Below are 24,214 nucleotides of genomic sequence, written 5' to 3'. Positions count from 1 at the left end.
ATGGAGGACCTACCCGTTCCCGACGCGCCGAATGCGCCCGCCGACGGCGCCGCGAAACAGTCGGATCAGAAAGCCGCCTTGACGCCGCCCACAAGCGAGGACATGGACCGAGGCAAGCGGGAAGGCTCGTCGTCCGAGCTGTCCGAGCTCGAGCTCGATGACGAAGAAGACATTGGTGAAATCGAGCCCGACCACTACTGGGGCGATGGGAACATCCCCGTCTTCAAGCCGGTACGTTGTTGCGCACCGTTCCCCCTCTCGCCGGCGTCGGCGTCGGCCCCCACTGCGGCTGCGCGGTTCAATGCTTGCTGCAGCCGCGCGTGGTCGGTGCTCGAGTAGTGTTGTGGGCTGTGTGTGGCTGATCTGTTGTTGCAGACCATGGACCAATTCCGGAGCTTTAAGAAGTTCATCGATAAGATTGATAAGTACGGCATGAAGTCGGGAATCGCCAAGGTCATCCCGCCCAAGGAATGGTAAGCACCTATGCCTTGTGCAACATCCACACGATCCATAACGGCTTCTGACCGATGACAACAGGCGCGATTCGCTTCCGAACCTCGACGAGGCTGTCAAGAAAATTAAAGTCAAAAACCCCATCACGCAGGACTTCTCCGGTTCTCGCGGCCAATACACCCAGCAAAATGTTGAAAAGCAAAGGTCGTATAACCTGCCCGAGTGGAAGGCTTTAACCAACCAATGGGAACACCGTCCTCCCGCAAAGCGTGGCGAACGTCGTGGTGATGTACCTGCACCCACCAGGACAAGAACTACGCGCAACCGGGAAGCCAGTGTGGCTACACCACCCACTGAACCCGGCGTTAAGAGAACACGGGGAAGGCCTCGGAAAAACCCTCCGAAAGAAGTGAAGAAGGAGGTGGAGGAAGACTCGTCCGTGATCGAGTCTGTCGAGCACGTCGAGACACAACCCCCGACTCCTTCATCGCCACCGGACGAACCGACTGCAGTTAACAAGAAGGTCGCTAATCTGCAGAAGGCAGCTGGCGATGGGTCTCCGAAGCCAAGAGGTCGCCAACCAAAGTCAATATCGTCACGCCGAAAGCACAATAGGGGAGAGACAACCGACGATGTTGACGAGCAAGCGTTCAGCAATTTCGATTATCACCTCGAAGGCGTTGAGGAGTTCACGCCCGAACGATGCGCTGAGCTGGAGCAAAACTACTGGAAAACAATTAATTTCGGTCAGCCCATGTACGGGGCCGACATGCCTGGTTCGCTCTTCGATGAATCCACAACCAGCTGGAACGTCGCAAAACTGGAGAATCTGCTTGATGTCCTTGGCACCAAGGTTCCTGGAGTCAACACTGCATACCTCTACCTCGGAATGTGGAAGGCGACATTCGCATGGCACTTGGAAGATGTCGATCTCTACTCCATCAATTATATCCACTTCGGAGCTCCCAAACAATGGTACAGTATCTCGCAAGAGGATGCCCGGAAGTTTGAAAATGCCATGAAAAGTAAGTAGTATATCTTTTTCATCTTCTAAGTTCCCAAGACTGATTATATCTAGGCGTCTGGCCAAACGATGCGAAGAATTGCAGCCAATTTTTGCGACACAAAACATATCTCATCTCACCTCAGCGTCTTGAGAGTGAGTTCGGGATTAAGGTCAACAAGCTCGTTCACTATGAGGGTGAGTTTGTATTGACCTATCCTTATGGATACCACTCGGGATACAACATTGGGTATAACTGCGCGGAATCCGTCAATTTCGCTACCGAGGCGTGGCTTGAGTACGGCAGAATTGCAAAGAAATGCGACTGCGAGAGCGACAGCGTTTGGGTTGACGTCGCGGAAATCGAGCGTAAACTTCGTGGCGAGCCGACCCCCGAGTACATCGAAGAGACCGACGAAGATGACGACGAAGACGATACCGAGGAAGCTGGACATGACCTTCCTAGCCCGCCTTCTAGCATCAAGGGCAAGCCAAAGGGACCTTCCAGGAAGAGGAAGAGGGAGACCGGAGACAAGGCCACCGAAGGAAAGGTCAAGCGCGTCAAGCTTCGCCTCAGAGTACCAAAGGAAGAGCCTTGTGTCCTCTGCCCGAACGATGTGGCATTCGATGTCCTACTCCCGACCGACAACGGCCAGAAGGCTCATCGTCTCTGTGCCTTATACACTCCGGAAACGTACATCATCGAGGAAAATGGCGTAGAGCGTGTCTGCAATGTGGCCAACATCGACAAAGCTCGCCTGGAACTCAAGTGCAACTACTGCCGTTCGAAACGCGGTGCCTGCTTCCAGTGTGCCGCGAAGAAATGCATTCGGGCCTTCCACGCCACCTGCGCAGCAGCAGCTGGTGTGCAGATCGACGAAGGCCCTGTGCCGACATTCGATGAGGATGGCACCGAGTACTACTGTGACGGTTTCGACCTTCGGTGCCGCTTCCATCGTGCTAAGCGGCCCAAGTACACTGATGTCGACTCGCTAGAGAACAACAAGCTCATCCCCGATTTTGCCAAGTCTCTTGAGCCGAAGCAAGTTGTTCAGGCGCAGTACATTGGCGGTGAAATCTTCGCTGGTATTGTCGTCGAGAACAGACCCGAAGAATTAAGCGTCATCATCGACGTCCTGCCAACAAGTTTCGAGAGAGTTGAGGTTGAGTGGAAATACCTTTTGGTGCTCGACCCCGCACAGTCACTTCGCCCGAAGCCTTCTCCGAACGCGAAACCCCTTCCGGAGCATCTTAACCAGGCCTCGTCTACACTCAATGCAAAGAACCAGAAAGATGGGCCACCGGAGATGGACACACCTTTCTGTGATGCAAATGCCGAGTTCAGATGGGCAGAATTCCACACTGCCACTGCGGCAGAAGTCAAGAACCCTTTGCAGGCCAAGGTCGGCATTACTATGCCTCATCAGCTCTGGCACTATCTTGGGAAGACATCGACGGAAGCGAAGGCTCAGTACACCGAGGATCTGAGGAAGCAGCAGCACAACCCGAAGAGTAATTTCTTGGACACTGTGAAGCCGCCCCCACGATCTATGCAAACTTACCAGTCTCGAGCTATCGGACCTGCCTATTCCTCTGGGGTGAACATCAACGCTCTAAACGGGGCCATGGCTGCGCAGAGACAGTCGATGCAGCCTCATTATGGACAGAAGCCGTACGAGTACAAGCCGCGGTCAGGTCCAGCTTACACTGCTCAGCACACACCCTACCCTCTTTACTCGTACAATAGCCAGCCGGTCGGCAGGAACGGGCCCTTCTCACATTCTCCACTTCCTCCCTATCCTTATCCTCCCAACTCCTACCAAGATGCTCGAAAGCCGTCTGCTGGTTCTGCACACTCGCCGCCATCACAAACTCCTCCCCATCCACAAAACTACGTGCCTCCGTACCACCAAACGACGGCTCATTCGCCATATTCGAGCATTTACGGCGATCCACGGACGGGCCAACCGGTACACTACCCCAACTACCATCGCCCTTCGTTTTCCACCCCCTACCAGCATCCAATGCGTCCAGCAGCTGCATCTCCTCCGGCTGCTGGCTCGGCTGTTTCAGCGACTTCTATGTCACCGACTGCACATAGCAGTTCGCCGGCAGTTCGCTCAGATTCGATTTCATCGACAAGCTCAAAGTCACCCGACCTGGAGTACTTACAATTCTTGCAGAGATTTCCCTATCTGCTCAACTCCTACCTCCGTAGACCTAAGGTATACGAGTCGCCGTACCCTGGGACGAGTGGGTTCTCTGAAGCGTACAACCCTCGCCGCATCACAGCCGAGAAGCAGGCGCAGCGTCAAGCTCCAGCGCACGCGCAGGCCCAGTGGGGCTATCCGGGTGCCAATGGGTACGGCGGCAGCCAGCAGCCCTATGGCTATCAGCAGCCGTATGCACCCGGCCACCCACATAGTCACCCACCGGGTCACCCACCTGCACAGAACACGCGCCCAGGACTGATGTTCCAAAGCGCGCAGGACTTCCGAGCTGATGTAAACAGAACCCAAGCGTCGCAGATGAGCAATGTGCCCAAGTTCGAAATGTTAATCCAGCAGCTTTCACAGGCGAACGAGACTGCCGCACGGCGCTTCGCCGCTCGAACCCAGGCTCATCAGGCTCAACAGCAGCAAGAGCCGCAACCCCCTCCATCCCAACCCCAAGTCCAATATCACCACCCACCACCGACAACGTTGGCGGCGGCGGCGGCGGCGGCGGCGGCGGTAGCAGCAGCGTCTCATCATCATCAAGCGGGTCAACAAGAGCGGCAAGTCGCATCACCACCACCCATCGCCACACCTCTCGGCGGCTACACCGGGCCTTCTAACACCCGCGGCTATAGACCTGGCTACGGCTACGACAGCGGCGCCTTCGGCCCCGACACCCAGACCAAGGTGCCCTCGCCCTTCAACAAGGCCGTCACCCCGCACAACCACCACGACGCTCCCGCTCCCGCTCCCGCGCCCACCACACCACCTGCCATCGCCCCTCCGGCGACGCCGGCGCGGCAGCAGTCGAAAACGACAACGACAGCGACAACCACCACCGCTACCGCTACTACTACTGCTACTGGAGAAGAAGGTGGCGGCAGCGGCGATGCTGCGGAATCCGCGATCCGCTCGCCGCAGCGCCCCGCCGTCAGTCCGCTGAGCGACGCGGGCGATGCAGACGTCGCCGCCATCGTAAGGATGGCGGACTCGACGATGATGATGTCTCCTTTACCGCCACCGGCGACCAATGCGGCGGCGACGGCAGCATCGGCGGCGGCGGCGGCGGCTGTTTCGCTACCGATGGAGGCAGCGGCAGTAGCAGCACCACCACCACCACCACCGGCGGCTGCGTCATCGGGTGGTGGTGATAATGGGAGTGGGAGTGGGAAGGAGACGTGGCGGTATACTTGATTGAGTGGGCGTTATGTGGGAATTTTTTTTTTTCCGTTTTTCGTTTCGGATGCGTCGTTCGTCTGTCGTAAGTTAGGGGAGGGGGAGGGGGAGGGGGAAGTCAGTTTCCTCCTCCTCCATACAATACAGGAACGGCGTAGCTGGGCAGGGCGTGGCGTGGCATGGCATGGCAATTAGCAAGCAATCGAGGGGAAACCTATGGCGGCGGCGGCGGCGGCGGCGGCGGAGTTGTTTGTTTCTTTTTTCTCTTTTTCTTCTTCCTTTTCTTTTTTCCTTTACGTATGTATGTGTGTGTATGCGTATCATTTTTCATCCTAATTCGTCTTTTTGATGAGAGAAATAAAGAATGGGATGGGGATTGGGAAGGAAGCTTGCAAGGATGAAACATCATTATACCATCGGCGTTTGCTTTTCTCTTTTCTCGATCTTGCTTTCACGCTTGCTGGCGGCATTACCATCATCATATGTTTCACTGCTTTTTTTTTTTTTTTTTTTTTGCGTTTGGCTTGTGAAGGGCAGTAGTAAAACAAAACAAAAGGTTTCAAGCCGATGATAGTCAAGCTCGGGCTGGATGGCTGGCGGGCGTCATGAATGAATCAACGGATGTATGGATATGGATATGGGTATGGATTTGGGGGCGTGTGTGAATGAGTACGTGGGCGGATGGGTCGGGAAAGAAAGAAACGTCGCTGTTGGCAGGCGGGAGCATCATCAAGGGAGGGGTTGTTTAGTGCTTTTCTATTCGGGGTAGACTCAGTACATAATTCACCCCCGTTCACCACCTCCTCATAGTTCAGTTCTGTGCCCCGGCACTTTTTTTCACACCTGCATCATTCTCTCAATATGTATGGATGTGACATATGTAGCTACAGTTGTTCATCTTCAGACGAATAGACACAGGGCCAAAGGCGGGCGTTCTGGCTCAGAGCCGGGAAGCTTCGGATAGCAGTCACCACCGGGAGGAGAGACAATGGGCTGTGTAGCTATGCAACGTGGCTGAGCCATGTATCGTACGTGCAATGGAGCGGAAGTCGGGATGGTTGTCTTAGATGACGACGATTGAGGTGGGCTCAAAGCGGAGAAAAGGAAGCTTATTGGCTCGAATGTCCAGCATTCGCGCAAGATCTGCGGTTGCCTAGGCGGGTAGTCGGAAGTTGCTGCGGGACCACGCAACGTGCTCTAAGCCTTCCAAGTGGAAGCGCGTTGTCATGACTGAATTGCTGTCGTTGTCCGCCTTCACGAGGTGGTCGTCGCCGGTGTGATTTTTCTGGCTAATGAGCGGAGAAAAAGCGGCGGGCTTGAGAGATGATGAGCAGCGGTTTCGTTTGATTTGCTGGATGGTAATCTTAGTGCGGTGGGCTTGCACGGGCGTGTGCGCTCGCTCTTGTTCTACGGTCCTGCGGTGTAGGATACGCCGTTCGCTCTCTGGTGCACGGCGAGTGGTGACGAGTGTTGTTGAAAGAGAGCCACTAGAGCCGAGTAGCGGGGAACGGACTGCGCCTCCATCGTCACCGCGAGCGAGTCACGAGGCCTCCTTCTGTCCATTCCCGGCGCGCGACGGGGACGGGGGGCGTGCGTGATGGGGAATTGTCAGAAGAGATTGGCGTGCAGTGACTTTTTCATATGTCGCGCGAAGTCAGACCACAGAGGTCGCGATGCTGCGGGAGCTGGACCTAGACCCTCTCTCTGGCTGCGTCCGGCTAGGCTGCAGGCACAAGAATAGGCCGATGCACGTGTTACTCAGCCACAGGCTTCCGTCGGATGCACAAGCACGAGCAGTCAGTAAGGAAGGGAGCTCTCAGCTCTCAAACACGTGGTGAAGCACTGGGGAGCTCTGCTGGCCGCGCACGCCCCCCGCATTGACATGAACGACGCAGCAACCCATGCCGAAACACGTTTCACCCAGGGCCGGGCACCTGGCCCTGGGCATCAGCAGCCAATCGAGGCGGGCGTGGGCCAGCCATCCGATGCCGGGCGCGGAGGGTGCAGAGGAAAGCACGGGAGGGCGATCGTTTGGGTGGTGCGGGCGCTTGCAGGGCGCTTCCCTGTCGCGCCTTCCGGGCTGAGGAGGGCGAATCGTCGGCCACCAACGCGCGCGCCCTGCGACTCGAGCAGCTCTGCACAGCCCGGGGAGAAAGAACAGCCGTCGGTGTCGAGCCTCCAACGTTGCCAAAAGCGCCTGGTGGGGCCCACAGCGAACCGTGGATGCGCCAGCAGCTGAGGCTATAAGGCTGGGTGAAGCTACTTATAGCCCCCGGACCAAGCCCCGTCAGACAGATCAGGTACAGCCATCACCACCGGTCAAGCCCAGCGCACTCGTCGAAGCAAACCGACACCGACTGCGAGCCCTGCAGCGTCTCCTTGGCCGTTTGAGCAGCGCGACGAGCACGACGAGCACGCCGAGCACGACCTTCTCATCACCACGCCAGCTTTGGAAGCTCGACCACGGCGGCACTGCAATCTCTAAGCTTAGAAGGAAGGCTAGACTGGGGAGCGCCACGCACAGGACAGGATCCGCGGTTGACAGCGCACTGCTGCATTGGAGCAAAATCGCCGACCGCCCCCATCATCATTTAAGAGTCCCTGCATCTTGCCGCTCCCGCCTGGATTTTCTCAACCCGCCATCTCGCCTTGACGACACCACTGCCACCAGCCTCGGACGCCGCAAGAAAACAAGAAAACGAGGAATCCTGCCGTCGCCACACCACCTGCCAGCGTGACCGGCGGACCATTATCGATTGCATAAGCCGTGCGAAGCTTAGCACAAACGAGGCGCGGCGCCTTCCCCTCCTGCCCCGAAATCCGGTTTCGCGAGTGTGGCGGTATCCTGCGCACGACCCTGACGCACCTCGACGAGCCCTACATCTACTCTTTGTCCCCGTCCTCTTTCTTCCTTTCTTTCGACACCACGAGTCACGCCTGCGTCTGTCTCCTGTCTGATCCTTGCTCTTGATCTCCGCCCTGCCACATTTTCCGTCCCCACATTTCAGCCGTCACCATCACCTTGCAGCAGCAATGGCTTTCAACTTCACCTTGCCCCTGCGCATTGTGCAGGCCGTCTTCACCATCGTCGTGCTCGGACTGACCGCATATGGTACGTATCCTCCCGTCTTTTTTTCCCATTCCCCCTCTCTCACACAAACTCACCATGCTGACACCTCAACAGTCTGCGACTGGTGGACCACCCACTGGCACGCCAACTCGCCGACCGAGATCAACTACCTCATCTTCGTCGCCGTCTGGACCATCCTGGCCCTGGCCTACCTGATCGTCGCCCCCGCGCGCTTCCCCGCCGCCGCCCACAAGTTCGCCATGCTCGGCGTCGAGGCCCTCACCATGCTCTTCTGGTTCGCCGGCTTCATCGCCCTGGCCGTGTGGCTCGACGACCGCGTGTGCTTCGGCAGCGTGTGCGCCAGCGCAAAGGCCGCCACCGTCTTCGCCGCCTTCGAGTGGTTCGTCTTCGCCGCCACCACCGTGCTGGCCGCCTTGCACGTGTGGAAGACGCGCAACACGAACAACTCCGAGGCCGCGCCTGAGATGCAGATGAACGTCTAGGTCTGTCATCGTTTTCTCCCCCCCTTTTCCGAAAAGGGGGCAAAATGATTTGGTTGTGCAGCGCATCAAACGGGAGTCATGAGTTCTCTTTTTATGTCGATGATGTTTTTTTTTTCTCTTTTTGTTTATATATACCTACTCTCTGTACTTACGATACCCAATCGAGGGTTTGGTTTTCCCGGATCTCGCCGCTGTGGGGAGGGGAATGTGGATGGTGTGTGTGTGTGGGATTACGGCCCTTGTACTGTTTTGTTTGTCGTGGTTTTTTCTTGCAAAACTTGTGTGAATATCAGAATCTAAATTCGGATCATGTGGATCATTACCTTGTCTGCCCTGGTGCTGCTGCTGCTGCTGCTGCTGCTGCTGCTGCTGCTTGTGTGACAGATCTAGATCGCAATCCGATCAGCTCTTATGCATGATAGAGGAATGATAGTAAGTTAATATTTCTCGCAACTTGTTAAATCCAGATCCCTGAAAGCTCCTACAACGACGTGTGCTGCATCCTTGTACGGTCTTAACGAGCTTGAGGTCGGACAAATAGCAGGCGATATAGAACGTTTCGGCGACCTACTACCTCGTGATTGACTAGCATAAGCCACCGTCACCGAGCAATATGACGCCTTCACCATGCCTTTATATCTCTTCCAGCCTGCTTAACAGGGACCCTGATACCGCATTCTTTCTCTGACCACACATGATTGGAATAGCAGGTTCCTCACGGTTTTGTCACAGCTCTCATACTGCCCTCTTCTCCGTTGTGCTTGCGGCTTGCAGTTTCGGACATGGGGCCGAGCTCGACCGCGACCTCTCTGACATTCGGAACTTTCTCTGCATTCGATTGCTGAAGCGCAATAGCATCGAAAGCTGATGAAGTTCTCAGAAAAAGCCATTCTGGCAACCCCCACCACTGTCGCTCAATGCTGCGAGTCATCAAACACTTTACAGATAATCCATCAGCTTGGAGATCCTCCTACCTATGTCTGAAGAGAACGCCAGGACAGGCAAGCGCCCGCCTTTCATTATTCCACACGGATGATACGCCAACAAAGTGAGCTGATCGCAGTACTTGCTCGAGACGTTGTCAAAGAGTAGTCAACCGGCGGTGTGCACTATTCCAAGGGATTCCAATATTTATATGGGCAAAATACCGGCCTGATGCCGGCTCCCGTGCAACAGGAGCCCATCACTGCCAATGTCTCACTCCATGCGATTGGGCAAATGCACTCTGCACTTGCGAGCTACATCTGGATTTCAAGCGGCAACGACCCAAAATAACAAGAATGTGAGCCGGCGATTTCAATTTCACTGGACTGGCAGTGTTGAGTTCCGTAAATTCTGTATACTTATCAGGATGAAGTTTCTACGAGTACGATTGATTAAAACTGAACATATGGAGATCTTGCACCTATGCTCATAGTATTCCCTACCGTCGACCATCCCAATTTCCACCGCGTCGGCAGCTACCCGTGTCACCAACCAAGCTCAACCGTTCCCGTGTGACTAGCCTTCCCGCCCGCGCAGCCCGCGCGTCTGCGACATGCCTGCTACGTCAACAAGGCGAAACTAGCCGGTTTCAAGACCGTGTTCATGGCTGCGAGACCTCGCCTCCACTTGGAGACAGCGACTCTCCGAAGCCCGAGACCCCTCGTGGACCTTTTCTCTTCTCCCATCATTGCTCTCTGTTGAGTCTCATGTCGAAGGGGAAAGCAAGGCGTTTTTCATGTCTTGGGGCATGTGGGTACCCGTGACTCTGCGTGCCTTAAGTCGTGGTGGAGTGAAGTGGGGCACAATGTCTTTGCCGATACTGACGCCAGGAAATAACTTGGCACTTCGGCACAACGGTCACGTTTCTACCTCCAAGCGGTCACGTCTCTACCTGTTGTCGTTAAAGAGGCTTTGTAATGACGGTCAGACACCGGTCTCACTCAGATACCACATTTCATTGTCTCAACGACCAGGCACATATCCAGACGGTGAGATAACCACACAAGGTACAAAAAAGCAGCCCACACTTCCTAAAAGCACTGTAACCTAGCAAACCAGCACTTTCTCTTCCAAGCCAATCACAAACAACACCTCACAACCACAGGCGTCGCGCCGAGCACCTTGATCCTCTCCCCCGGGAACAGTCAGTCACCTACTCACCAACAGGGCACGCCAATCCCAATATGCAACCCCAACATCCCCCCAACCCACAGCCCCACCACGTCAAAACCACACCGTCATCTCCACCTTCCCCACCGTCGCCCAACCCGATGCGCCTCCCCGCCCCACCGCCACAAGCTCACCTTACCCCCGATCATCGCCCCAGTCCCGCAGCCGCCGTCTCAGCCAACACCAGCACCAGCACCACCATACCTGATCACTTCCCCACCATCACACCCAGCGGTGCCGCCCGCCGCTCCAACCGCCCCCTTCCGCACCTCCCGCCCCTCCCTGCCCCTCCACCTCCACCGGCTCGACACAGCGATCCACCTGCATCATCATCATTGTCACTATTATCACCACGAAGACAACGACGACGATTACATCTCCCGCACCGCCAGAGCCAGCGGCAGCGGGAATTGCCGTAAGGAGGGGCCGCGCGCCACTGTCACAAACACTGCCGCTTGTCACCTCCTCCTCCAAGAGACTGCCACCCGCGTGAACAGCGAGACCGTCGCCGATGCCGATGCCGCCCCCCCGCTAGATGGCTATGTGCGTGGGGTGAAAAGAAGTCATGAAGGCGCAAACTCATCAGGTCTTTGTCTGTCTCGTTCTCAGCACAACACGGCGAGAAAGAAAATCAATAAATAAATCAATAAACGCATCCCCATCTCCTACCTATCGTAAACTGTTCACGAAAGGTGACGCACTTTATCCGAATCTTGTGATGCTCTTTTCTTTTCTTCTTCGTGAAATGATTTTTATCATCGTCGTAGCCTACGGCGCAGATATATCTCTCTCCCCCCCTCTCGTTTTCCCTTCTCTCAACTCAAAAAAAAAAGAAGAGAAAAAAAAAGCTCTTACTTGCTTGCTTGTCAGCTCGGCCGAGTAAACAGATCATTGCCCTGCCCGCTGTACATACACAGACCACACAGGAAAAAAGCCCTCTCCCTCCCCTCCAAAAAAAAAAGAAAACCCGCAATAGAAGCCATCCTCATCCTTTATATGACGGCGCTGGTCAAAAGCATACCAGACAGCCCTCTATTCCGTTTCCTCCCCCTAGAAAAACCCCCCACACATAGCGCAACTGCTCGACCAGAATTTGGTCCTCCCCCCACCCCCCTCAAGAGAAATAAATAAAAAAAAGACCCGATATAGCATACACCCCACCCAGCCTCCAGAAAAAAAATAATAACGAGAGGATAGCAGTGGGGTGGTTGTAATCCCGGGGGTATCGTGTTTTTAGAAAACCGCACACTTTCTTCACCAAGGGAGAAAAATGCGTTGTGGTCCCAGAACCGACTGACCGCATTTTGGTAATCAAAAAGATGATAAGACGCAGGTTTCCGTCCAGAAAATAGCTCGTGTGATGAAACGTATGAGGATTTTCCATCAGCCCCGTAGATGAACGCGCGGGAAGGGAGTAATGGGCTCCTTCGGCGGAAGCGAGAAGGAAAAGAAAAAGAGAGGAAAAAAAAAAGGTGGGGGGGGGGGGGGTTAGCGTCCGGACACGTCCATTGCATCTTTTTCCTCAAAGTGTCCGTCGTGATGGGGAGAGAGAGAGAGACAGAGAGCGCTCATATGTGGCCGTAAAAAGGAACAAAGATTCTTCGCACATCCGATCCGTCCATCTTGACGCCCCCAACCGCTGTAAAAAACGCCCCGATATTTCCAAAAACGCTCACAATTTGAGCTGCAACTTGTAATCGATATTTTCCTTGCTCATCCACTCGTTGAGGAAAACGATGCCCATCCGGACGGCCTGGATGGGTGACGTATCGGGCCCGAGGGGCAAGTTGTAACTGCCCTCTAGACTGCCCACCTCAAACTTTTCCCAGCTTCGAGGATCGCTCTCGACGTCGACGCCCCTGGCACGGCCATCCCATGTTTTGGGGTAGTTGGAGATGAGGTCCTCGAACGGCAGCTTCGACCGGGACTCGGCAACCAATGCGACCATGTTCTGGATGTACTCGCTCATGGTGGAGAAAGCCTTTTCGGCTGTGAAGGCGTTCTTGTCGCCGCCATCTCCCGGCTGAGAAGGGCGCTGTGCCGCAAGTAAGGACGTGATGCGGGCGCAAATGATGGCGCCAAGCTGAAGACGTAGGCCTTCGAGGTGCGGGAATTCCTGACAGTTGTTCTTGAAAAACCGGAAGAGGGGGAAGAGGGTCCGCCAGCTGGTGTTCAGGTCGGTTGGATGATGGAAGAGGTGAGACTTGTAGTCCGAGGAATAGTAGGCCGCCATATAAGAGCTACGCAAAGGTCAGTAAACATGCTCTCTCGTCTATATCATTCGGTGATACCCACAGAATGCACTCCACGCTCATTACCGCGCCTCGTTTACGGTCTCGCAACGAAGGATGGCCCCTGGGATCACAGAAGCTTTGCGATTCATGCTTCAGGCGCCGACCGAGGTCGTTGAGCTTACGAGAGTGTGTTGTCCAGATTTGACTTTCACTGGGCCTGCCGTTGACCCCAGACGTGGGACCTTTTGCATCACTCGGTGTATCGGCTTGGGCTGGGGTGCTTGTTACACCGTTGCTATCATTCGAGACGGTACGTATCATGCCAATGGACTTGGCTTCTTTCCGCGGCGTAAGGTACTGAGCTTTCTGGCCGGGCTTATTGGGGAGGGATGGTGATTGAGTGGAGGGCGGCACTGGTGTCCGAGGCTTCTTGTCCAGGTCCAGATTGGAAGGCGCTCGTGGTCTCTTTGAAGGCGGGGCGTCTGCCGAAGGTTCGTCGGCAGCGCGTGGGCGCTTCTCTGCTACATGCCGTGCTTTGTTGTCCTTTCCATCCATGGCGCTTGGTTGGGCCGGTTTCCGCGATATCTCCTTGCTTGGCAAATCCTTGTTTTTGGAAGAACCATCCAACTTCCGTACCCTTTCCGGGACCTGCAGCTCTTCATTCAACACTTCCTGTCCCTTTTGGCGAGCCTTACGACCAGGTGGTAGCTTGAGGCAACGCTCAACATCCTGTCTCCGTTTTCTGCCATATTTAAGCTTAACAATAAGTTTGCGCGGCTTGTCTTGTGATGGCTTGATCATGCTAGCGCTTGTATGCGAAGGCGCTCGTGCATTCTTGGGCGTTGCCTCGTGTGAGCGCGGTTTGCTCTCGGATTCGTCCGCTTTGGAATTGGAGGGTTTCACCTCTGCGAGCCGAGACGTTGCTTTCGAAGGGGTGGAGGACTGGTGCGCCTTTAATTCAGGGCCAAGCAATGGCGTGCCAGACTTGCGTTCCGACAAGATAGACGTGCTGGAGCTGTTCCTCTTGTGTCGTTCGGCGAGCTTCTCGAGTTCGGCTTCAATGACATCGGGAAGTGTTGGAGAGAGCAATGGTGGCAAGCTAAGCGCATCTGGTGGGGATGTTATCGGGGAGATGAGAGGCGGTAGGCTATTGTCGTTGGGGTCTCGCGAGCTTTTTGTCGGTGGTGGTGTTGATCGAGATTTTTTCGCTAGCAGGGGCTTCTCCTCCTCTGTCTCGGACATTGCGCTTTATACGTGTGAGCGGTGAGACTTCCAAGTGCGCAAAACGTTCACTCACAAACTGAGGTCCTCCTTCTTCACGGGCTTCTGCGCATCGGCAGACTTGTCCGGCAGACCTCTCGACTCGTTGACAGAGGCCTCCTTCTTCGACTGATCCGGAACCGAGCCCGGCTTGGGCGGCAGACCGTTCGCCTGCTTGTTTTTGCTGTAGGCTGCCAGCGAGATCTTTTTCTTGGGCGCATCACTGCGCGGAGTGCTCGTGCCGCTCGGAACACTCTTGGTCTTCATGGCGGCGCGGCGATCCCTCTCCTCATCGACTTCGGTGCGACACACGAAACAGCTGTCGGCGTGGTCGCGGTACAGGAAGCTCATGTACTGGAGGCGCTCCTCACTCGGATCGAAGGGGGTGTTCCGACACCAGCTCTCCGCCTGCTCTCGCGACCAGTGGTGGTAGCGCGGCTCGGCGCAGGGGACGGTGATGATGTACGGGGCGTCTGGGACGTTTGTGCGGATGCGTTTGAAGACTTGGTCCAACTTATGCAGCTCCTCTTCATCCTCGGCCGCCAGAGAGGTCGAGAACGCGGTGGTCTTTGCTGCTTGGGTTATGGGCGGCGTAGGCGTGTCTGATATGGACATTGCTTGGGAGGCGGGCGGGCTGTACGACGTTCGGACGGGACGTGGAGAGAGGCGCGGTCAGGGCGGAGCTGGCGCGTGTCGGCGTGTTCCTGCGCGCAAGTCAGCGATTGAGCTCCTGGGTGCGCGCGACGCTGGTGCAGCGCGCTCACTTTCACTTCGGCCACTCCTCCGCTGACTCGGTCACGGGCTGGCGCTGAGCAGCATTCTGTCGGGCACCGCGGAGCTGGGCCTGGGGGGCGCTGTGGGCAGCGCGTGGATGGCGGCGGGTGCGGGGAGCGGAGCGGAGAGCGAGCGGCGGGAAGGTGTCGTGATGGGCACGTAGCGGGGGTCGCGGAGGCGGGCGTCGTTTCGTGAAGCTGATGCACGGCGGTGACGGGAGGGCCCAGGGTGCCCGTGGTCTTGGCGCATCTCGGGACGGACACGCGATGTTGCTCACTCGTCGCTCGTCGCTCGTCCCCCCGCAAGCGCGCCTTTGTTTCCGCGTCACATTGCCCTGGAGCTGCCTTCAACAATGCTCGCAAACGCGCGCGCATCTCGGTCAAGGCGTTTTTATCGCATTTCAAACACCAAAGCTGCACCTTGCCGCCGTCGTGATGGCCTTGGCCCTCGTCCCGCATCCCGCATCCCGCATTGCGCCTGCTGCGCATCAAACGCTCTGCGCCGATCCTTCACATCACATGCGACTACCCGCACTTGTGCAGTTTGTCGAGGCCAAACTAATTGGTCTAGGCAGTTAGCTACTCTTCGGTCCCAGTGCGCGAGTAATCGTCCGTAGTCCGTACTGCTTTTGCGAACGCCGGGCTCGTGCTGCCGGGTGCCCGTGCGACGTTACCTATGTCAAATAAACAACCGACTTCACCGTTTGCCCGCGAGTGGGAGAAGAACGGAATTTAAACAATCTTTGGCAGGGCTAAGTCTGACCTAAAGGCACGTGTGACGCCCTTCCAGGCCTGAATCATGATAAAAGGGGAAACCGCGCGCTCGCCGAACCACTCCTGCGCGAACGGGCGCTACGCGGGCTAGCGAGTTTGGTTGCCTCAAGGGGCAATGCCAACTCCACGACGTCTGGTGAAGCGCTGACCTAACTAATCGTGCTGCCGACCTCTGGTCTACGTCTCAAGAGATGATTGTAATGCTGTTAGACCTTGGCGTGACTGAGGTTCATCGTACAGCAATCGGGAAATCCGTTGGACTGACCGACTTTCAGAGTTCATCGTCATCATCATCCGTCGTCGTTGTCTCGTCGTCATCTTGTACTGCCCTTGCCGGTGTTTTCTTGACGATCCCGTTGCGCGGCTGTCCGCCCTGGTCCCTGATGAAAGGCAGTTCCCTGCGTGGTGGCGGCGCCTCCGGACTTTTCTGGCGCTGTGAGCTCTGACTTTGTGTCGCTGTCTCAGTTGCTTTGTCTCTAGAGCCTGGACCAGCTTCAGCCGGGCCGGCGGCGGGTATTGCGTCGAGGTCGTCGTCATCTTCATCCTCAGTCGTCTCGAGGTCAGAGTCAGAGCCCTCTGGGGTGGCAGGTTCCGCGATCTCCTCATCCCCTTCCAACTTAGCTGCAGCGTCGTCATCGTCCACGTCCATGCGTGAGGGTCTATCGAGCTCTGACTCGGAGTCAATGACGGGCGTTTCCATGGTTGCTTTGCGCTTCGAAGCCCGGGAGGGCCCGGCCTTGCGGGGCCGTGTATCCCTCTTCGTGTCCCTGGCCTGGTCAACCGCGGCCGCTGTTCCGCCGTTAGCTTTATTTCCAAATTGGAGAGGCCGGGGGCGGCACACCTACGGCAGGGTCCACCTTTGCGCCTGCGAGCAGCCGCTGCTGGTCCCTGATTTTGAGCTTCTTCGCATTCAGAAGGTCCTGGAACTTTGCGAGGAGCGCCTTCTCATGGTCGTTTTTGGACTGGATCAATTCGTCGAGCTGGGATTTGAGTTTGTTGATTGTGACCTGCTGCGCCTCATGCTTGTTCCGGAGCTCGCAAGCCCCGTCACGAGCGGCGGACGCGGTCTCGACGGCGATCGCGGTCCATTCAAAGAATTCAATCTCCGTGTCGCAATCCTCCGCCAGTGGGATCACGCCCAGCCGTTGCTGCGGGCAGGCGTCAGGCGATGTAAACAAATGACGTCAACCCCCCTACTCACCGTTATCCCCTGGATGTTCTTCCGCACCGTGAGGTTCAAGTGCTGATCGCTCACAGACGCGACGATCTCCACGTTCTCGAGCAGCTTCGCGTCATCCCCGGCGGTCGGCCGTAGCAGGAGGCTGCTACGCAGTATTGATTCCCACTCATGATCGTCGCCCGTTTTGGACCTGCGGTCACGAAAATTCCGGATTTGAGCCCCGCGAACTGTGCGTTTTCCGGCCAGGCCGTCAGCGTGAAACGCACGCAGACGTCAGAAGCGGGCGCGATGGAGTGACGGCTGCTTACCTGAAGCCGCGAAGACGCTCTCGCCCTCGGTGCCAACAAGCTTGACGTCGAGCGGCTCGGGACCGGCGGGCTCCACGGCGAGCAGTGCGTAAGCGGGAGTGGCTTCGTCCACATCGGTCCTTCGCACTCGCAATATGTGCTTCGCGGCCATGGCGTCGGCGGGACGGGTGTGGGATAGATGGTCGGAGGCGAGGCGCACGGGAACAAGGCCAACAAATTTTTCGCGTGTCGGGATGGGCGTGCTTATGAAACCGAGGCGGTTCGAGCGAGGCGTGGGTCGCCGGGTGATGACGCCTGGCGGACCCCTGCGGCTCTGGTGTTGGCGGCCTGCTGCCTGTGTGCCTGCCTGCGGCCTTTCCTGCGGCCAGAAGCAGCGCGCACGGCCGCCAGGCACGGAAGCGTGGGGTTGTGAGGTCGGCGGCTCGCGTTGCCATACGAGACATGGGCCCGCGCGCTGGAGCCGGCGGCTGAAGCGGAGCGCCCATTGCGGCGCGCCAGGCCGACGCGAGCGGGCGCAGCGCAGCGCAAGTGCGCGCCTCGCCCCCGGGGGCGGCCGCGTCAATGGCAGCTACAACAACCAGCGCGCCAGGCACAGACTCTTGGTGGCAGGGCCGCGGCGTCCGCATGCACCTCAGCGGCGGGCCGGATGCGTGATCGCCGGTGCCTGGCCCGGGCGTGGTGACGGAGTGGAGCCCTGAGCAAACGACGACACGGCGACGGGCGCTCGAGCCGGTTGGGCGTAGGCACGTAGGCAGGCCTGAGGGCGACAGGCGAGGCTTTGCTTCGCAGCGCTCCCAGGCGCGCCTACAAGGGTCTTGCGCCAAGCGCACAGCCGGTGGCCCGCGCGCGTGCACGTCGCCTGCAACGCCCGACCTGCCACCGCAGTCGATCGCAGCACCTCCAACCTCAAATCCTCCACCCTCCCGGGCTGCGCGCCCCAGACCCAAGCATGGCCTCGCTCCACCGAGGCAGCTTTCACGAGCGCGCCGTCCACATGTCGCCTCACATCGAAAACTGGGACGACGATGACGACTTCCACGGCGACTTGTTCGCCCAGAGCGCTTCGTCGCACGCCAACCTCTCGCGCTCGTCGCGCGCCCCGTCGCTGCGCTCCGAGTCAGCCGCCGGCGAGGAGGACTGGCAGGTCCTGCTCGCTCCCAACGACGAGGCCTCGACTAAAGATGCCATCTCCTCTGCCAAACATGCTGGAATCCCCATTCCTGCCTCTGTGCCGTCCTCGGCTCTTCTCGGTGGAACCATTAAGCGTCTGGGAAAGAAGCCATCCCGGCAGAAGATCCACCAAGATGATGACTGGGCCGACGACCTCGAGCTGCCCGGTCCAAGCTCGGGCACCCTGAAATTAAAGACTCCCCAGCGTCCCCAAACGCCTTCCCAAGACGAGGATGACTTCGAGGACTGGGCTGAAGGCGGTTCCCTTGGCATTCGCTTTGGTGGTACGCGACGCGACACACGCACCCGCGGTTCCTCTGTGTCTGCTGCCATGAGCCCCAGCATGGGCAGCTGCATGACCCTCGAGAGTGAGGACGACGACTTTGGCGGCCTGGTGCTTCCCAAAGAACCCATCGACTTCAATGCCGTGCTGCGCAAGCGCCAGGACGTCGAGACCGACGACGAAAAGACTCCCCAGCCCGAGCCACGCCCTCCGCAGGAAGGCGCCGCCGACATTGACCACCAGGAAGAGCATGAGGAAGCTGAGGCCGCCGCGCCGCCGCCGCCGCCGCCCGTTGAAGAAGCCGCCCCCCAGTCCGACAACGAGACCGTGCCTGAAGCGGCGCCAGACCACCCCCCAGCTGAGCCGGAGCCACAATCTGCGCCGCACCCAGCGCTACCCATGCCGCTGGCGACCCTGAAGTCTGTTCCCGAGGACGACGACTTCTTCGATGACCTGGACGTGGGATCTGGAGACATTTTGGATCCCGCCAGACTGACTGTTAACCGCAACGTCAAGGTCAATTCAAACAACAAGCCGCCGCCCACACCCAACGTCCGCGCCACCACGACTCTCACCTTCACCGACAAGCCGTCTGTGACCTCGACCTCTCGCATACCCAGGCCAATGGCTCCTGTAGCACCTCGATCCCGGCTTGACCCCGTCTACGAGTCGGGCGCCTTCTACCCAAACCGCAACGGCCGGATAGGTCCCACCACAACCAGCGCCCAGCTGCTGAGGGCCAAGCGCTCGGCCCCAGTGCTTCGCAGTGACTACAAACCGAGCAACAAGCAGCCGACTAAGCCCTTTCTCCCTGCCGGCATATCAAACAGGCAGTCGCAACACATTGCCACCAAATCCTCCATGGGCCAGCTTCGTCGCGACTCTGATCCCCGCGCTCTCTCGCCCACCCCCCGAACATACTCTCGGCTCTCGCGTCAGGTGGAGACACCCAGTCGGACCGGAAACCGAAAGGACATCGCTCCTGCTTCCCTGGTTCGAGAGGCTGCGACAAAGCGCATGTTCACAAAGCCTGCACGCAAACGCAACTTCGGCGATGGCTCCGAGCTTGATGCATTCGATGATCTGCCAACTTCGTCGACGAAGGAGAACAAATACGTCAAGCAGCCTTCTAACCGTCAGCCATCCAAGATGATCCGACAAGTCAGCCACAGCAAGTTGCCGATCAACCCCGAGACGTCCATGCAGACGCCTCAGCCACCGACGCCGAAGAAAACTCTCCGACGCGAGAACACACCCAGCTTCGCACGTGACACCGCGTCAAGTCGGATAGCCAGGGAGGAACGACTAGGTGGGCCCAAGCAACGACCGGACTCCGGGCCTTTAATGCCGATCAACACTAACTGGAAAACTCAAGTCGCCACGCGGAATCCTCCAACTAGCCCGCAAGCGAATAGAAAAAGGGCCACGGGACAGAAGCCCTACCTGATCAAGCAGATGAACACACCCGCAGTCAAGAGTATGTACACAGCTTCGGGACCCCGCTTAGATATGGATACGATACTGACAGACATGTAGACGAGAAGGGCATGACGTACAATCCGGTTCTCCACCGCTGGGAGGGTAACGAAGGCGCGCTAAACCGATTTTCGTCGCCTGTGCAGGAGGTCAAACGTCCGCGCATTGCCTCTAATCACTCATACTCGTATTCTCAGCCTCAGGCTCCTCCTACTCATCACCAGCACACGCGTTCAACCCCATCATTCCCGACGCCTGCACCGGCGCCGAACGCAAGCTCACCACCGCGACCAGCCCTTATCTCGCACATCTCGTCGTCGCGTGGCGTTCAGATTGAGAAAGGCATGGTTTTCGACCCTCGCAAGATGTGCTGGCTTAAACTCGACCCGCGTCACACGGGCCCGATATCTCCTGCTGCCTCTATCGGGGACGAGTCGGATCCGTTTGCTGATATCGAGGACCTCAAGGATGACGTCGAGGTTGGTGCTGGTGTTGGTGGATACTTCTCCATCCAAGGAACCGCCAGTGTCGCACAGACTCCCATGGAGACGTTCGTGTCCGAGGAGTTCGACCTTGGTCCCGGCTTCATCCGACGTCAACGCGAAGAGGAAGAAGTCTGGCGTAGGAGAGTCGAGGGCTGGGTCGGCGAGAGACGAGAGTTTCTCGGCGATGACTGGCGATGGGCAATCAGGGACCTGTCCATCGAAATGGCCGAGCATCTTCCTCGGTAAATGCACGGCGCTGCCGTAGCCGACGCGACGAATACTCACCACGACGTCGCACCATATTGATGAGGTCTCACGGCCCCCTCATGTGCAAGAGAAGAAAAAGAAATCATGGTATTTGGGAATCTACTCCATGTGTTCCCTGGTGGCGTTATTGAATTCTTGCCTTTTTCAGTTTGCTTTTTCCTCCCTGTTTGAGTGCCACGAGTTCCCTTTTCGCATTACGAATCTCGTTTCAGGTCTGGGATGGGATTTGGGAAATGGGTTCTTTTTTCTTTTTCATCAAAGGAGGGGCGAGGGAAAAAAAGGGACTCGATTCCCCGGAACTTTACGACCTGTTCACGACCGCGATACACCTATACAAAGCCTTAACGACCGGACACGACTTTGCGAGAGTTTTATGATGATCACGAAGAATTTCTGGATTTTTGTTTTTTCGCGCGTTGTTTCTTTGGTTGATTCCGATCTTTCTGTACTCGCGTTGCTTTTGTTTCTTCTCTCAGACCGAGTCGATTTTGATTACTTCACTTCGTCGTACTCGAGGATAATGGCGGAGGCCGAACTGTGTTACTTTAAGATTCTTTGGGTGCATGGCCTCCACGATGGGGCAGGGCAGTGAGAGTTGAGGTGAGGTGGATGGGCATGACATGGCATTCACAAATGCAACGGGTAGGGTTGAGTTGGGAGTCTAGGAGGGAGAGACGGACGGACGGACGGACGGAGAAGGGCACCGGACTCGGGATTTGCATCGTTATCTGGTTGACGATTTCCTACTTGATTGTTCGCTGCTTGGAACGGGCACGGAATAATGGCTGGAGAGACGGGAGAGCATATCTTTTTCCTGCATCTTGCTACTTTTCGTTTTTGTTCTGTTCTCTGTTTTTTGGTCGGGTTCACTCGATATACCTCTAGGCTAGTTGGTTAAACGATCTTCGCTTCTCACAATCTCTTTTGCCAAGATTCAGAGTGATGGCCATACTTTGCTCTTGCCGCAGCCAGCCACAGGTAGGCGAGAAGGAATCCTTCGCATCATCAACGCAGTTCTAGGCCCCAGGATTCCTAGCCACATGGCCTCGTCACGGATCGCCGGAGGATTGACGGGCGTAGCTTGGGAACTACCACCATATTGCGGGCCTTACTACGTTGGTGATCGGCCACTACCATCAGACCCTTTCGCCCTGTTACCATAGAAACCCGTGCGCCCGTTTATTTTTTATTTTTTATTTTTTTCTGGGTTCGCTTGCTTGCTGCCCTCTCTCTCTCTCTCTCTCTCTCTCTCCACATCTCTCTCTCTCGCAACAACCTCGGCCGTGCGTACGTAGTAGGTAAATTAGTTTGGGCATCATCGATCTGCGCACCACCACCAACCACCATCATCGGCGCCCCGTCACGGACCAGGCGCTAAAAGGGGAGGCCGACGGATACCTACCTAGCGGATACCTACGGACGTACATACCTACGCCATGAGCGATGGCACTCTGGGGCTGCGCAAATCGAATCGAGACTTTTTTCTCTAGGGCCAGCCATGAGTAGTGGCGTGGCAACGAGGGAGGGGGGCGCGGCGGCGGCGCACCGGGGAACCATGATGGTGGTCTTGCATCCATCTTGGCGGGGAGGGGGCGTTTCAGCAAGTGCCGGAGGATTTCGGCCGGCTGTTCGTAATGCGTGGCGCCGCGCGGGGCTGAGTCGGGTGGTGGGTGGTGGTCATGTTGCTTTGGCGTTTGTTTGGGGTTGGGTTCGAGTTCGAGTTTGTCGACGAAAGAGGGAGGGGAAGTGTGTGGTTTGGGCGTTGTGCGTCGCATGTGCGTCCGTTGGTGCTGCGACGACGCGACGACGCGACTCGCGGCTTTCTAGTTTTTTTCTGCAACGGCGTGTGTGTGAGCAGCGGGTTGGGTGGTGCTGGGCGCAGCAAAGCAAGCAAGCAAGCAAGCAAGCAAAAGCAGAGGCATGCAAAAAGCAAGCGAGCGAGCGAGCATCGACTCCACGCGTCTCATGGCGTCGTTCGGGGGATCGCCCAGGATCGCCTCGCCTGCAGGACATCTCTGCCTTGCCCTATCTCTCTCCACTCGCTCTCTCTCTCTCTCCCCACTTTCCGTGCTTGCCTAGTGCGGGACATGACACGCGCGTTGTTGTATCTCTGTCGGTCGTCTGGCAGGATTCTTCTTCCACGTGGCAGGTGTGCATGGCCGGGGACATGTGATTGGACCACTGGAGCCAAATCAACGGTCGACACCTATTAGTCCTGATGCGGGTTGGTCGGTTGGTCGGTCGGTCGGTCGGTCGGTCGGTCGGACCTCTCGCTTTCTCTCGTTCTTCCTGACTCTCTCTCGTGATGCTCGCGAGCCCAACGCGTTGTTGTCGTGCGGTATATTTCGACCGAGGACGTGGTGCCACTGCCTTGATAGCGGTGGATAGTCGCTTCGATGCAAGACAACGGATCTGAGCATCGGAAAACAGCTTCTGGCGAGCCCGTGCTTGGGACCATTCGCCTCCTGCTATGATGCCCAACAATAGTAAAGGCCACATTTCAGCTTCTCTTTCGATATCCGGCCTGTTGGCACTTCCAGTCAATCAGTGAATCCACCTTTACTGTGTTGACGCAGCTGATGGCTGAAGCAAACTACCACCAATGCTCGGCGAGACTCACCAGACCTTATCTACGTCCGTACCGCTACAGTTGATACCCCCCATGCCCATAATCCGTATTTCTCCAGAAGTCACATGCACGTCCGTATAATCGCTTAAACTGCCTCCATAACCCCCCAAAAAAATAATATCAAAGCACCCCTCGCAAGCAAGGGCAAGTCCTGCCGTACCCCACTGGATAACGAGAATCCCCACTGCGGCCCGTGCGGAACCACTGCCCCAAGGAGACGCAAGTGAGGCAATTTAGCTGTGGTCACGATCCCACCCACCCACACCCTCGATGCTCCATGGGACCGACCTACCGAGAGATACTATCGTTATTGCCTATCCAACGGCCACACAGACGGGTACACTAAAAGTTCCCAGCCCAACCTACGCATCGAACCATCACCACCACAAGATAACGGTCCTCGGCTTCCAAGGGAGTTCCGCATCACGCGCCGCCGGTACACCAGCCTTCCCTCCCTCTCCCTCTCTCTCTCCCTCTCTCTCACACGCACCGGGCGGCGGCGGCGCCAAGGTAGCCAGTTCCTCGTGCGGGTACCCTGGTTCGTTTATACCGTAGACTCCCGCCGCGGTTCTGAGAGACCGGTTGATTATAACGCCCTTTATTGCCCCACCCCACCAGCGTCAGAGTGGATGGCCTCCACATAGGTAATAAGTGGCCATCGGTTAGCGGAATATTTGTAGCTCCCTTCTACCAAGAGCCTTTTCGTGCTGGAGTGCTGCTTGACTCTCCCCCCGTCGTATTGTCGCGGGGACGATGGAACTGTGCTTCCGTGCTCGGCCCCTGCTGCTCGTATACTAGAG

General features: G+C 57.1%; 5 protein-coding genes across 5 annotated transcripts; 3 read left to right on the top strand and 2 right to left on the bottom strand.

Annotated features, from left to right (window-relative positions):
* On the top strand, positions 1 to 4,866 carry BKCO1_940005 (jumonji family transcription factor; the record flags this gene model as incomplete). The annotated part of the gene is made up of 4 exons (XM_020279987.1): positions 1 to 231; positions 376 to 473; positions 538 to 1,478; positions 1,532 to 4,866. 4 exons carry the CDS (start codon positions 1 to 3, stop codon positions 4,864 to 4,866), a joined length of 4,605 nt encoding a protein of 1,534 aa, XP_020125339.1.
* Positions 4,867 to 7,881: 3,015 nt separating this feature from the next.
* On the top strand, positions 7,882 to 8,421 carry BKCO1_940004 (uncharacterized protein; the record flags this gene model as incomplete). The annotated part of the gene is made up of 2 exons (XM_020279986.1): positions 7,882 to 7,960; positions 8,033 to 8,421. The coding sequence occupies 2 exons, from the start codon at positions 7,882 to 7,884 to the stop codon at positions 8,419 to 8,421; spliced, it is 468 nt and encodes a 155-aa protein (XP_020125340.1).
* A 3,826-nt stretch (positions 8,422 to 12,247) lies between these two features.
* Positions 12,248 to 14,684, bottom strand: BKCO1_940003 (uncharacterized protein; the record flags this gene model as incomplete). Its single annotated transcript, XM_020279985.1, has 3 exons — positions 12,248 to 12,815; positions 12,871 to 14,055; positions 14,107 to 14,684. 3 exons carry the CDS (start codon positions 14,682 to 14,684, stop codon positions 12,248 to 12,250), a joined length of 2,331 nt encoding a protein of 776 aa, XP_020125344.1.
* Positions 14,685 to 15,887: 1,203 nt separating this feature from the next.
* Positions 15,888 to 17,255, bottom strand: BKCO1_940002 (dna double-strand break repair and vj recombination xrcc4; the record flags this gene model as incomplete). Its single annotated transcript, XM_020279984.1, has 4 exons — positions 15,888 to 16,405; positions 16,458 to 16,764; positions 16,818 to 17,023; positions 17,105 to 17,255. The coding sequence occupies 4 exons, from the start codon at positions 17,253 to 17,255 to the stop codon at positions 15,888 to 15,890; spliced, it is 1,182 nt and encodes a 393-aa protein (XP_020125345.1).
* A 798-nt stretch (positions 17,256 to 18,053) lies between these two features.
* BKCO1_940001 (cytokinesis regulator) lies at positions 18,054 to 20,764 on the top strand (the record flags this gene model as incomplete). Its single annotated transcript, XM_020279978.1, has 2 exons — positions 18,054 to 20,034; positions 20,094 to 20,764. 2 exons carry the CDS (start codon positions 18,054 to 18,056, stop codon positions 20,762 to 20,764), a joined length of 2,652 nt encoding a protein of 883 aa, XP_020125343.1.
* Between the last annotated feature and the right edge of the window lie 3,450 nt (positions 20,765 to 24,214).

This window comes from Diplodia corticola (assembly GCF_001883845.1).
Source record: "Diplodia corticola strain CBS 112549 chromosome Unknown scaffold94, whole genome shotgun sequence".
Lineage (NCBI taxonomy): Eukaryota > Fungi > Ascomycota > Dothideomycetes > Botryosphaeriales > Botryosphaeriaceae > Diplodia > Diplodia corticola.
Note: the sequence above shows the minus strand (reverse complement) of the source record. Positions and strands in the feature narration are given on the sequence as shown.